Below are 13965 nucleotides of genomic sequence, written 5' to 3'. Positions count from 1 at the left end.
CATATGTATGGGAAAATGTAAATTTAATTACAGAAATACATTGCCATTTTACATATTGTATTGCCATTTTGCAGATTACATTCAAAATTAATTTTGCTACCGATGCCACTCACAGCGTTACGCACTCTGAACACAAAAACAGTGCAATTTATAGAACTCCGGACTTGACTCCTCTATATTTAACAGGTAAACTCTCTATAAATTTGATCTAGCTGCAGATTGGGTTTAACGTTACTGCTAGAGTACATTCACACTTTACAGTGAGATATCAGCAATCAGTGCTCTTTGCCATTGTTAGTGCTGAACAGAAGTGAACTGAAAGTCTGCGTGCAGACCTGCCGCATGTTCACGCGCCTCTATTCCGCATTACGTCATGGTGTCGCGAGCCTGTTAGCACGCTAGCTTAATGCTAATACTGTCGTTTGCCTCCCTTAAGTTTGACTGAAACATTTAGACAAAGTGAAATAGGCTAGTGAATGTAATCGGGAAAGAGAATGAGCTAAGAGCCTGGCACATACTCGCGTCTACGGTTTGAGGTCAGACAATCTAGCAAGCTAAATGCTAACGAGAGGCCAAGTGAAGCCTCGGGATTTGGTTGTCAGACCTGCGGCCCTCTGCGCGCCATGCGACGGCCACATGCGACAGGTCAGCACACCGAGCTCAAACAACACCCGCATACTCCCTTAGCCTACATGCTAACAGGCTAGCTCTGCCATTCGCATAGGCAAAATACAAAAGCACAGAAACTTACCCACTAAAAATAAGTCCTGGGGAGTTCTGCTGTGGAGAAGCTAAAAACCAGATAAAAGAGAAGGACGAAAAGAAAGAGAGAGATATAAACTGAGCGCGGCGGTGGAGGTGAGAGAGAGAGGCTGGCGGATTGTTTTGCTCTGCATTCAGTCTGTGAAAGAGCGGATCACCCTTATCTGTTTAAACCAGGGATGCATAATTCCCATTTATGCTGTGTCCTGAACGTGTAAGGGGTCGGGTTTGACCGCTATTTTGGTCCGCTGCGTTCGGGACCGAATCTCTGCACACCAGCAGAAGCGCAGGACCCGGATGTGGATTCAGCAGGGTTGCGCACTTAAAAGAATGACATCATCATCATCATCATCATCTCTCCATCAACATCATTCATCCATCCATCCATCTGTACATCAATCTGTCATCACAATCGCATCCTTCCCTAGCCATCGTTCATTCACCATCCCTCTGTACTTTTACCACTATGCCTCCTCCATCATCATCCTTCACCTCTCAAGCACGGGACATTTTTTAAATCTAACATGACTGAACAAAAAGCCCCTTTTAGGCACACTTAAATGGATTTCAATATGTTAGGTGGAAAATAGAAATGAGAAAAGTTGAACAGGTGTCAAACTATAAAGTTCAAGCTGCCTAATGCAATTATTTGTAATACCCTATGAATAAAATGTCTATCAAACATTTCTAAATACAAAACGACATTTGATTTAACAAAAATTTAAGAGCTCCACGTTTATTTCTGCCTATCTATCTATCTATCTATCTATCTATCTATCTATCTATCTATCTATCTATCTATCTATCTATCTATCTATCTATCTATCTATCTATCTGTCTGTCTGTCTGTCTGTCTACTGTTGTAGCCTATTCAACACCATCTGAATACAAAACCAGAATATTTATGGAATATAAATATTAAATAATATAATATAAGGCTACTGTAGCCTAAGCTTTGTAATCTTCGAGTGGATAGATAGATAGATAGATAGATAGATAGATAGATAGATAGATAGATAGATAGATAGATAGATAGATAGGTTAAAATAAAGGTGAAACTGTGTGTTCCATTAAAACAGAAGATTAACCCGGAAGGCTTTGACCTCATGCTGTAGGTCCTTCCGGGTCGTTGGCTGAACTGAGCAGGGTTTGTTTGGTTCAGAAGCAGCAGCTTCAGCATGTTGTAGGCGGATCGGATCTGTCAAGCGCTCAGCCTGTGCAAGATTCACCAGCGCATTCAGCCACTGCTCTGTAAAATAGCTACCTTTTTTAAAGTTTCTCGGCGTTTATACAGAAATGTTGGATATATGTTGGCTGTGTGTGATTTTTGCTGGGAGCGCAGTTTATTTACTAACGCAGTTTATACGCTTCATCTTCGCAGACGCTGATCTGACTTTATTATGGGCGGCGAGGTTCGGCAACAGCCCAGGTAATATGAATCAGAATCGCTTATAGACATATACATGTATACACAGAAATATGTTTGCAATCTAAAATCAACCAACACCTGGCTACTTGTGCAATAAAGTGTGACACATTTCTGCAAGGTTACGGAGTTTGCAGAATACACACATTTTTATTCAAGTAAATGATAAAGTCTGCATGAATTGTCATGGTTATAATCAAAGACTATAGAATACCTATTACAGCTGAGGCCATTATTTGTTATTTCAGTGTCTTTATATACACACAAATGTTGGGTTTTCATGTTTTATGAGGACTTTCCATAGAGATAATGTTTTTTTTTTATACTATACAAACTCTATATTCTATCCCCTAACCGTAAATCTAATTTAGCTGTACAAGCACCTTGTAGCTGTATTTGCCCACAAGCCGGGTTTTAATATCAAATTAAATGTAGAACTGTCAGCGCAGTTACCATGAATCATTTCAGAAGGCACAATTATATCCCAGTATAGATTAAAATGTATTAATTTAGCTTGAGATTGCATAATACAATGTATTATTTACATATTTTTATAAACTTTTACAAAGATGCACTTCACCTTATACATATAAACACCATATACTGTAAAAATTACTATGCTTTTTTTTGATAATTATAAATTAAATAATATATAGTGTCATGGTGTGGAATTTTATTAATTAATTCATTTGTTTATTTTTCATTTTACAGAGTCAAAGTTGAGAGGCAAAGTGGTGTGGATTACCGGAGCCTCCAGTGGCATCGGGGAGGAGTTGTCCTATCAGCTCGCGGCACTCGGTGCTCGGCTAGTGCTGTCTGCCCGCAGGGGGAATGAGCTGGAGAGGGTAAAGCGCACATGTTTAGGTAGGAACAGTCCTGAGAAACATTTGAGAGAAGAAGTAAACATAAAACCTCTCAGGGGTCAATTAAGTACACTGTAACTCATGTCTCTTCCCTCAGAGCTGCAGAGTGACTCTGAATGTGGATTCTCAAGTATCTTTGCTGTCAGTACCTGACACTTATGTACTAAAAGCATCCACACCATGACCTACTGACACAAAATACACTCTTTCTCTCCTTCTGTTAGAGCGCTTCTCTCTAAAGGATGAGGATATTCTTGTCCTTCCACTTGATTTGTTGGACCGCGGATCACATCAAGAAAAAACTGCTGCAGCTCTGAAGCACTTTGGTGATGTAAATGCCATCTGGATTTCATGTCCATTCTTCAGAGTGTTTCTGTTATTGTTTCTTCTATTTCAGAAACATTGCTGACACCAAAAAGTGTCATTTTTCCAAATACTGATTTTGATTGAATTTTCCTAGTATTAACACCTAAGAATTAAAGTATGCACTGGTTAAAGGAAAAGTTCACCCAAAAATGAACATTAGCTAAAAATGTACTCACCCTCTGGCCATCCAAGATATAGATGAGTTTGATGAGCGAAAAGCTGTATGTTTGTAACTAATCTACATCTTGGATGGGTAAATATTCATCAAATTTAAATTTTATGGGTGAACTATTCAACATAAAATGCACCAGTAAGCAGAAACAAGTGTGTAGAAAACACACCTGTGTGTGTGTATTTTCAGATAGATGTGTTGATAAACAACGGAGGCCGGACGCAGCGTTCGCTGTGCACAGAGGCTGATGTGGATGTGTACCAGGCACTTATGGAGGTCAACTACCTTGGCACCGTATCTGTCACTAAGCAGGTGCTGCCCCACATGATCCGCCGTGGTAGTGGTATCATAGCCACCGTCAGCAGCGTTGCAGGCTTTGTAGGGGTGCCCCTGGCAACGGGCTATGCTGCGAGCAAGCATGCGGTGCAGGTGAGAGCAAACTGACAGAATTCCCTGAGAATCTGCCTACACATATGCAGCATTGTCTGGTAAAAATAGTCATAAAAGATAAAAAAAAACAAAAAAGCTCCTGGTTTGTTGTGTTTCTCCAGGGTTTCTTTAACTCTCTGAGGACAGAACTCACTGATTATCCGAACATCACCATCAGTACCATTTGTCCCGGACCTGTAATATCAAGCATTGTTCAGAATGCGTTAACCGAGGAGCTCGGCAAGGTATTTGCACCAGTTGTTTTTTTGGTAAAATAAAATAAAAATTAGAGGAAAAACTTCAACTAAACATTTTTTTACTGAATTATCTGCGCCACTAGTGTCACTTAGCACAATTACAAAAAAAAGCATATTTTCAAATGCAATCTTTTGCAGAACCACTTCAACACACCCTTAATATTATTCTTATCATCATTAAGAAATCTTACTATTTTTTCTGTGGCTTGACAGTTGACTTTAACAATGTTGAGAAGAAACTCTGCAAGTTCGGCGTCTTGATTCAAATCCAACCATTCCAGCACATTCCTCCATTGTGTAAAACAACCACGAGTGTTTACCCATGTTTTACCCCGTTGTCTGCATATTTTATTTATTTAACTGAAACTAAATTCTTTGCCCATATAAGAAGTCGTCAGCTTAACACCCTCTGGATCAGTCTGCTACATTAGCGATGCCCCAAACACTCGCTATTGGTTGAGCGGTAACAAGATTGATAGATACACCCATGAATGTCATAGTAGTCAGTGAACATCAAATGGGGCTATAACTTGTATATTTAATAGCTAATTCAAAATAGTAATAAAAACTATAACTTAAATAACAATTATCTGCACTTAGGCTCATTGATCAATGATCATTATATCAAAATACTTTTGCATTTGCTTAGCTATAAAGTACTGTTTTTTTTCTCTCTTTAGCCTGTGGCCTCAGCTGGTGATCAGACACATAAGATGTCTACAGAACGCTGTGTTCAACTCACCCTGGTAGGTCTGGCCAACCGTGTGAAAGAGATGTGGATCGCCGAGCAGCCCTTTCTACTTTTCTGCTATTTGTGGCAGTACACTCCAACTCTGGCCTGGTACTTGACTAACATTCTGGGTAAAAAACGTGTGCAAAACTTCAAAGCTGGACTGGTGAGTAGTGGGTGTAAACAGATCCCTGAACTGGTTTATTTATGCTACAATAGCAGTAATATCTTTTCTCAATCATCTTCTTTTCTAGGATGCAGACTCTGCTTATTTCAGCAAGCCTAAGGTCAAGACAACTTGAAAATCTAACTTCAGAAAACACTGATTTGTGAATTCCTTACCAAAAGGACCTGGGAAAGTCACACAGACATTTCACTGTCATTAAATAAATATGAAAACAACTTATAATTTGCTTGCTGTATCAATAGCAAGAAGACAAATGGTACATTCTTTAAAAAAATGCATGGGCAGTGGATTTGTTTTCTTTGTGTTTTCTGTATTAAAATGTTGTACATCAGTTATAAATAGGATTTAATATTCTAACATTTTAAGTTTCTGTGAACAAAAAAGACAGTAAAGTATTTATACAAAACATTTGTATTACTTCTATACATAGTTACACAATATAAAGACTGAGCTCAAAGGTGCCATAGCCAATTTACCTTCATATTTATGACACAAGGTGGTCACATGAACAAAAAAATATATATATATTATTCATAACCACTGAATATAGTAACCAAGGCACATCCTTGATATCTGACAAACAGGTTTTTTTTTAAAGAACAACGGTTTTCCTGTTTCTCCTTTTTAGGACTCTTGACGGAGGCTTAACAAGAAAGTGGAAAAATACAAAAATAAAAGTAAAATTAAAAATGTGAAATGGTAGCAGTGTGAGGTGAGATTCAGTCAAGGACACCCAAGGGTTCACTGTTGAGAAAATAGAGCACACTTTCCAGAGAACAAATTTAAACTGGGCTCTGTGTCTCAACGAGTTTACAGTATTATTGTGTGAAGAAGATTTTGCACATTTACTATCTGCTGACATTCATATATTCATACTTCTTTCAAAAGTCAAATGTCACTAAAACAGTAACAATTTTTAATGTTTCATACTTTCAATGAAATATTTTACCGTACCCTGAATGAAGATGAAATGAAATGTAAAAATTCTGACTGTGAAATTCATGTGCTGGTAGCATCCCTGTGTGTCATGATCTCTGAAGGGTTGTGGGTAACACCCATAAACACTTATTATCATAAGCAGCGTAAATGGATAGGCGGGGATGAATAGATGGGGTATCCCAGAGGTGGATCAGCTGCTTGAACAGTTAGGTTCCTCAGCATCACAGGATGTGCCTGAATGCTGTAGCGCTCCTCGTCATCATTAGTGGCATATAGTAGCTCCCATGACAGGTTGGCCCACTGGCCCCTCACACCCTCCTCATTCAAAACTCCCACCTGGACTAGATTCTCCTGCAGGGACAACACACAGCTCGTATATGTCCCCTATGAAAAACAGAGAAAATATTACAAAACTGTAAGTGATAATTTGGCTTTTATTTTGTTAAATTAAATTTATAAACTCAAGGGAAATAATAATGCATGAAAAAGATTAGGGGTAGACCAGTTTAAATTCTTGTCACTACAGACAAGCTGATAATAATTTTCATGTAATGGCCAATATTAAAATTCTATACATTTTATACGAATTAAAAATAATAATAATAATAATCATTGGTTAAATGCTTAATGTGAATTTAAGCATCTTAACCACAAATGTATGGTATAAAAAAAAATTATATTCATTTTAAGATTTCCTTAAAAATTCCATTTAACTCTGTTATTAAAATGTAATTATATTAACAGAATTACTCAGAAGAGATGCTTTTATTGTTTCACTATTAGATACTAGACAGTGTTCGGTAGCAATGGTTACATTCCAGTAAATGTGGTGTTTACCATAGTGTGATCGAGTCCGAGAGAGAATAGGAAGGGCTTCTCTTGTGCAACACTGTCCTGCCAACTGCGGTCTGTTACCAGGCCAGTGAACCAGTTGTCATGGTAATCCTGCAAAGTTGTGTAGAGCTCATCCAGACTCTCTACCGGACCTAGAGATGCCTGGTCTAACAAGAGTAGTCGAAGTGAGTGAAGGGATGTTATCTTTCCCTTTATCTACAAAGGGCAAGCCGAGCCCCAAACCCAGACCCAGAGGTCTAAGGGTGGGGAGAGAAGACAGAGCCATGCTCTCGTACAGGCTGTGGATTTCTACAGAACCTGGAAGAGACACTCCCATCCCTAACTTGGTCTGTCCTTCATCTGTCCGTACCATCATTCTTATTGGCCGCCGTACGGGGACTGGACCGAATAGATCATCCTCGTCGGACCAATCCGCAAAGGATGAGAGGCTGGAGCTGTCTTGCCCCCTCAAGTGAGAGGATGAGGAGGACTCAGGGCGAATATGAGAGTCCATGGCAACTTTAACCACAGCCGGACCTTGCTCCGAGGGCACGGCAAGCTGAGAGCTTTGTGACTTGCGTCCAGAGGTCTGTAGTGAATGACCTTTTGTTCGCTGAGCACCACGTGTCAATTCCTGTACACAGTAACGCAATAAAATCCAGACAAATGTTTTAAGGAAGTCAGAGTTGAGCTGACGCAGGTGGTCAGGGGAGTCAATGATTCCAGTTAGAACGTTCTGGGCATCAGAGTAAACCCTGACGGGCAACAAAGAGCAGGGTGTCAGAACGTTACCCCAGTGAGGGTTCAATATTCGGAAACACTGGCCAGGCCGTTCTACATGATCAAACGCTCCTTCAAAAACCTCATCCACACGCCGAGCCTCCACTGTGTGGCATGATGTCTCCTGTAGTTCCAAGCCCTGCGGTGAAACATGACAGGTAATGAGAAATAACACACAAATGAGAATCATAAAACTGGTATTCTGTAGACAGAGCAAAGGCAAGAAAGCAAGTATACCTTAATGTTAACGGTGCAATAGCCGTAGCCTCTTTCTAGAACAGAGATCCAAAGAAGACGACCCTGGAAGCGTCCAAGGTAATGAGACTCTGGAGTACAGGAACCTGCAACCAGGTAAAAAAAACTTCATTATAGAAACTTCAGTTTGAAGTGTTGCATGGATATTAGATAAAATTTAACAAATTCATTGCTATTTTTTACAAGTTATTATTTAAAGCTGCAGTCCGTAACTTTTTGTGTGTTCAAATTTTACAAAATTAATATAACAAGTGAGTACATCATGAATCCATTTTCCAAACTGTGTTTTTGGCTTATCTTGAATCACTATGGTACACCTATAAGAAGTTTTTATATTTGGACTATTTCAGACTGGTCAATTTAATGCATCCTTTTATCCAAAGTGACTTAAAATACCCAACACTTTGGCATTGTTAGCGTTATGCTCTACTGTTTGAGGTAGAGGAACATTCTAAAAATATGATTCTGAGCTCAGAATGCTAGAGATCAGCAATATGTTTCTCAGTTGGTCTCACTCACCAAATGCACCATTAGCAAATGCAGGTCTGATAGCAGATGCAAGTCTTTTGCAGAGCTGCTGGTAATATACAGAATCTGGGCAAGGGCAGGCGGTGCCTGGGGTGCCTGGCCACGAGCGCAGTGGCCTGGGGAATCCCACTAGGAACACAGGTAGTGTGAAGAGAGTAAGGAGAGGGGCAGATAGAAGGGAAGAGAGAGCCACAACACCTAGCAAAACTGGGAACAGAGCAGCATTGAGTGCTAGCAGAGTTCCCGCTGACTGACGACGCTGTTTACTCTCTGTCCAGGATGTGATCAACACCGTGAGAGCAAAACTCAGCTTACTTACAAACTGAGATACACGGTTCACAACTAGAGAGACCTGCCAGAAACAGGGATGGATAAAAAAAAGTGTTATTATACAAATATCTCTGCAATTTTATTACAGTAAATGCATTAAGTTAGGTTTGGCTCACCAGTATCAGGTGCACTGTAGTGCCCAACTCATTCCAGCGTGCGACTCTGTGCCCCCCTGCAAGTCTGATGACCACCACCAACACCATCTCTAGCAAAGCAGCCTCAGAGCTCTGCCACACCTGCCGTACAAAGGCCAAAGAGTCAGGGGCCAAAGACCAAGGGGGTATTTTGGTGAAAGTGTGCTGTTCATGTCCTCATAATGCTTCAAGAAGGTGTAACAATAAACTTTCGTACCATCCTGAATGCCCATGTGAAACCAATGGCGAGAGAAAATCCATACTTCGAATTGCTACAAAATTTAACACTCACAACATTTCAATGTACAGTATGTTATTCATTTTGAGACTTGCTAAAGAATTGCTAAACAGTGGTATTAAATTATAAAGTAATATTTTATTTTTAATTATTATAAAACATTTTTTTAAGATAAAGTTTCAGTGAATGTTAAATGATAAAAAAAATTACACTTAAATTTTTAGGTGCATGCACAATTGTAATATTTATTGTAAAATTCCCAATACTGACAAATAGCGATACATTTTAAAAAACTGTGATAATCAAACAAATAACCAATGTAGCATTGATATATCATGCATCCATACCTGTTATCAATGCCAAGTCAACATCTCCCTGCAACAGACTATACAGATAAACAGAAAGACTAAGGTTTGTTTGTTTGGATGGTACAGTGCAAGCATCTCCTCACCGAGGTTCAATAGGATCCTCCGGATGATCCCTGCGACACGCAGACCTCGGGTCTTCTGCCTGAAAGCCTGGGCAGTCGTGACCCGTTTGGGGTACAGTGGGTTGAGCATGGCACCTCCTAACACGCATGCCCCCTGGAGCTCTCTCAGCAGATGAGTGAGAAGAAACAGAGCGATAAGGATCCAGCCGACCACCTCCTGTGGGCTTGGGGGTACAACAGAAGACTCCAAGCGCTCTACAGATGTTAGATTCCCTGAGTTGATGAGGTAAAGCTGATGAAGGAGTCCAGCCTCAGTCAAAGCTCCTATAATGAACATCAGGGAAAGAGGAAGTCCCCACCAGCCCAGACCCAAGGTCGGAGATGTGCCCTTCACCAGCACCAGCAGCTGGGTCAGGTCCTGGCTGAGGAGGTAACCCATTGCAACAGTGAACAGAACCACAACCAATGAGGAGGGAATGAAGAAGCTACTCATACAATCCTCATAAGTTTAGGTTATATAACAACGGTCTCAAAGAAAACACTCAAATAAATCTAAGCATTTACATTTATTTAGCAGACGCTTTTATCCAAAGCGACTTACTGAGGAACATCACAAGCAATTTCTCTAAGAGCCGTTAATATTTGCAGTACACAATGCCAGGTTTCAAGTATAAGCTCATAACACTCAGCATATGAATCACTGACAAGATGCTCAACTTTTTGTCTGGAATCTATTAATTTACTCAAAGAAACAATAAAAATATAATTCATACATACAATGAATTAAATACACCTCTTCTATGTCTGAGCATTTTGAATTGCAGAATAAATAAAGAAAAGTCTTATGTAGTTTGGGAAATTAGGCTATTTCTCTGGAAAATATAGGTTTGATACACAATATCATTCAAAAGCTTGGGGTCAGTAAAATACATAATATTCAGTATTTAATATTCATTAAGGAAGCAATAAATTGATTACATTATAATCAGTGACTTTAAGGACATGTATAATGTTACAAATATATCAAAATTAAAAAAAAAAAAATATAAAAAGTATATATATTCCAGGAATATATGCTATTACTTTTTACTTGATGTTTACAACAGCTGCTATTTTTAAATGTTATTAAATGTAATTTATCTTGAAAATTGTGAACACATTTCCTCCAAAAAAAAACAAACAAACAAAAAAAAAACCACAACATGAATAAAGAAAAAGGTTGTTTCCCTTTCTTTATCATGGACAGACTTCTTTGTCATTGTCCTATATGCTGTCAGGGTGTAGTGGTGAATTGTGCCAGGTCCACGGTAATGAAGGAGAGTATGTAGAGTGGTCTGGTGAGCGGCGTGATCTCGTATGTGTCCTGCGGCTGAAATGTGGCTGTTTCTGTAGCCGTGCTGACTATGAGCGAATACTCCCCAATACAGACAGTCACCCAGCTCGGGCAAACAAAGGCACGACAGCTCCCAGTCCTGCACCCGTGTTATCATACAGGCCGCTGAGTCTGTCTGGCAGCAGGTACCATGTGGACAATCCACATAGTGCTCCAGCAAGAAACGTGTGCAAAACTACATTACCCATAAACTTCTTCCCAGGCACCACAAAATGTACCGTCTCAGGAGCCACACAGTGAGTAAACTCCACCTCCTCCTCATCTGCAAGGATGTTATTGGCAGCAGGCAGCCTTTGTACCACTCCGCTCCTGTGTGCCATACACTGTGCCAGTCCCTGAAGGGTGGCACCAACACCCAGCATCAGCACACCGGAAACAACACCTGCAAAGGCTTCATCCAGCACCCTCAGCTGGTACAGGAGGGTCCCGATGCCTCCCAACAGCCATGGTGTCAGAAATAACACCAGCTGGTGCAGATAAACATACGCCGGGGCACAGTAGCTGAGTTTCAGCCGCGGCCCCCCCAAGACAGTCTGCGGGAAACGCTTCCAAAAGAACTCCTGCTTGTAATCATTGAGCAGCGGCACATCAGGCCCCATGATGATGAACGCAGCACGGGAGGGACAGACTCGGTCATCTCCTCCCAGCTGCTCCGGAACACACACACATGCTCCGCTAACAGAGATTCACTGGAACACACAAACACAAACAATATTACAATTTACACTAATATTTCATAGGGCATAGATGGAGTAGCGGTGCATTGTCTTTAACATGTAATGACTAGAATAACATAAAAAAAATATATATTAAATAATGTACAAAATATTTTCAATAATATTATTATTATCTTCATTTGTGAGTTTTTTTTTTTAGCACATTTCTATATATGCAAATAATTCAATTAATTAATCAGTATTTCATGTAATTAATTAATTTAAACTGAATTAAATGAAAATGCTAACAGAAGCGTATACATACACAATACTAAATGTATTATATAATTGTATTTACATTAATTATAGCTATTGTTTTATCATATACATTACATAATTATAATATATACAATATGTATATTTAAGAAATATATAAATGTATTCTTTATTCTGATGGGAGGACAGTGTTACTTGCCAAGCAATTGTTTTAAAGTTAGACTAGTGAAAAGAATATAACCTCCAAAACAAGTGTTTATTTTATCACACGTTATCTATTTTGTCTGTATATTTTAATTACAATAAATATCTTTAAAGGGCATTTTCTCAAAATATTATTTAATCATGCACTGAGCCTGAAATCTCCACTTACATAAAGCAAACTTTCCAGTTTTATTCCTATCTATATTCTGAAGTTTCTTACAAAGGGGTTTGCTCATATATCATTCAACTGTTTTATGGAACATTAAAAAAAAAAAAAAAAAAAAAGGTGACCATTTTTTTCTGGTTGCTGAACGTATTTTCTGAAGACATCAAAAATCTGATCTGGAAAAACCTTTAGGCTAACTCTAATATGCCATTGGAAACAACATGAAACAAGAATTTTGAATCTGGGTTCAAGATATCAGCTCCAGAAATGTATGAAAGTTTGTTTATATTTAATTAGAGAATGATTATTTTGCATACTAATCACACTATTTCAGTAAAATAAAAAATAAATAAATAAAAAAAAATGTCTTGTAATTAATCAACTTGGGAAGTAAGTTACCCTGATAGATATTAGTTACCAAGTTTCAATTATTTTATTTTATTATTTTTTAACCATATTCACGTGGTAAAAAAATAAAATAATAATAATAACCACAGGATATAACCTCAGAGCATCTGTGTATTTTTACATCTGAGTCCCAGTTTACCTGTTTGTTGATGTTACCCGAACAAAACAAGCAGAGATGATTATAGCCTAAATAAACACACAGCATAAACACAGGCTGATTGTTGCGGAGTCAATCAGCATCAAACCAGTGACTTCACGGGGTTCTCCTGTCAATTACGTGCTCTTATCCTCAGATTTACGTTTTTAATGCAGTCTTGTTGATTTGTATCCTGTGATCTGTTCACATGCTAACACTGCAGCTATGACAACAAGAGACAAGCTTTAACGTGACAACCGGTTTACAGGCCATTACAATAACCAAACACACAACTCTTATATCTTATGACATTATAATATCGTCTTGGTTTCTTCCAAACACAGCAGATAAAGGACAGAGGCGAGAAAGCGGCTATAAACTCGTTAGCGCGGCTAGCGTTAGCTGCTCCTGTTTGGGCGTAAAGTCGGTTTATTTTTCCACATGGCAAAAAAAGAAATAGAAACAGCCTTTTTTGTTTTTAACAACACATACCTTTAAATGTGAAAGGCTTGAGAAGTATTAGAGGGGTGAGTATAGGGTTTGTGTAGGGATAAAACGAACCCGCTATCCATCACTTCTGCTTCTGCTGCAGTTGGGCAACACGGCCTGAAGGGCGGCGCTATACGACACACGGCTACGTCTTTACGTACAGACCTTTATTTCCCCTCACAGAATTAGCCATGAAAATATAAAATGGCAAACCTGCAAATGGTATGCTGGCAAACCTATTAACAAGGTCATTCTTGTTATGCAGTAGCCTTTTGAAAAAATAATATGCTTGTGTAGTAATTTAAAGAGTTATTACTATTGCAAATGCTCAAGCTCTGGCATTTATATTTGACTGTTTGCACAATGTAAAGAATATTTACTTTAGTTATCAATTTAATTAAACATTTACTTAAAAAAAAACAAACAAAGAAACACATTTAATAAGACTCGACCCTTTTTTTGTTAGAATGTGCATAGCAGAAATAACATTTATTTAAACCAAAGCAATGAACGTAATGAAATTAACCCCATTCTCATTTAAATGTGAAAATTATGATAAAAGAAAGGTAACTAATTT

General features: G+C 38.8%; 3 protein-coding genes across 6 annotated transcripts in view; 1 reads left to right on the top strand and 2 right to left on the bottom strand.

The window, feature by feature from the left end:
- The window catches only part of ppm1aa (protein phosphatase, Mg2+/Mn2+ dependent, 1Aa), a 36697-nt gene extending 35582 nt beyond the window's left edge, over positions 1 to 1115 (bottom strand). The window contains exon 1 of one of the 3 annotated variants that reach the window (XM_042737240.1): positions 752 to 1115. The gene's annotated coding sequence lies outside the window, so the exon portion shown is untranslated. The remainder of the gene's footprint in view (positions 1 to 751) is intronic. The other 2 variants (XM_042737241.1, XM_042737239.1) reach the window with 2 other exon arrangements.
- LOC109088391 (dehydrogenase/reductase SDR family member 7-like) lies at positions 411 to 5347 on the top strand. Of its 2 annotated transcripts, XM_042737243.1 has the most exons (8): positions 411 to 645; positions 2144 to 2191; positions 2900 to 3052; positions 3276 to 3382; positions 3779 to 4018; positions 4141 to 4263; positions 4956 to 5171; positions 5260 to 5347. In XM_042737243.1, exons 1-8 carry the CDS (start codon positions 624 to 626, stop codon positions 5305 to 5307), a joined length of 957 nt encoding a protein of 318 aa, XP_042593177.1. In that variant the 5' UTR covers positions 411 to 623; the 3' UTR covers positions 5308 to 5347. The 2 variants fall into 2 exon arrangements, with proteins under 2 accessions (XP_042593177.1, XP_042593176.1); XM_042737242.1 differs by lacking the exon at positions 411 to 645 and having other exon boundaries at positions 1880 to 2191.
- Positions 5348 to 5585: 238 nt separating this feature from the next.
- LOC109088344 (pecanex-like protein 4) lies at positions 5586 to 13542 on the bottom strand. Its single transcript, XM_042736126.1, is given in 11 exon segments — positions 5586 to 6515; positions 6969 to 7181; positions 7279 to 7884; positions 7983 to 8086; positions 8520 to 8880; positions 8975 to 9094; positions 9210 to 9254; positions 9638 to 10166; positions 10935 to 11103; positions 11106 to 11742; positions 13392 to 13542. Coding segments are annotated over 10 exon segments (2946 nt in total). The 5' UTR covers positions 11653 to 11742; positions 13392 to 13542; the 3' UTR covers positions 5586 to 6263.
- Between the last annotated feature and the right edge of the window lie 423 nt (positions 13543 to 13965).

Source organism: Cyprinus carpio, chromosome B13 (assembly GCF_018340385.1).
Source record: "Cyprinus carpio isolate SPL01 chromosome B13, ASM1834038v1, whole genome shotgun sequence".
Classification (NCBI taxonomy): domain Eukaryota; kingdom Metazoa; phylum Chordata; class Actinopteri; order Cypriniformes; family Cyprinidae; genus Cyprinus; species Cyprinus carpio.
This window is presented reverse-complemented; position numbering and strand designations above follow the sequence as displayed.

What these genes read in the sequence shown, in the direction of transcription:
- LOC109088391 (XM_042737242.1), top strand. Translation starts at nt 2,059, where the DNA reads ATGTTGGATATATGTTGGCTGTGTGTGATTTTTGCTGGGAGCGCAGTT. An exon ending in GAGGTTCGGCAACAGCCCAG is followed by an intron (nt 2,192 to 2,899) that starts GTAATATGAATC and finishes TTCATTTTACAG; the next exon opens with AGTCAAAGTTGAGAGGCAAA. An exon ending in CGAGCAAGCATGCGGTGCAG is followed by an intron (nt 4,019 to 4,140) that starts GTGAGAGCAAAC and finishes GTGTTTCTCCAG; the next exon opens with GGTTTCTTTAACTCTCTGAG.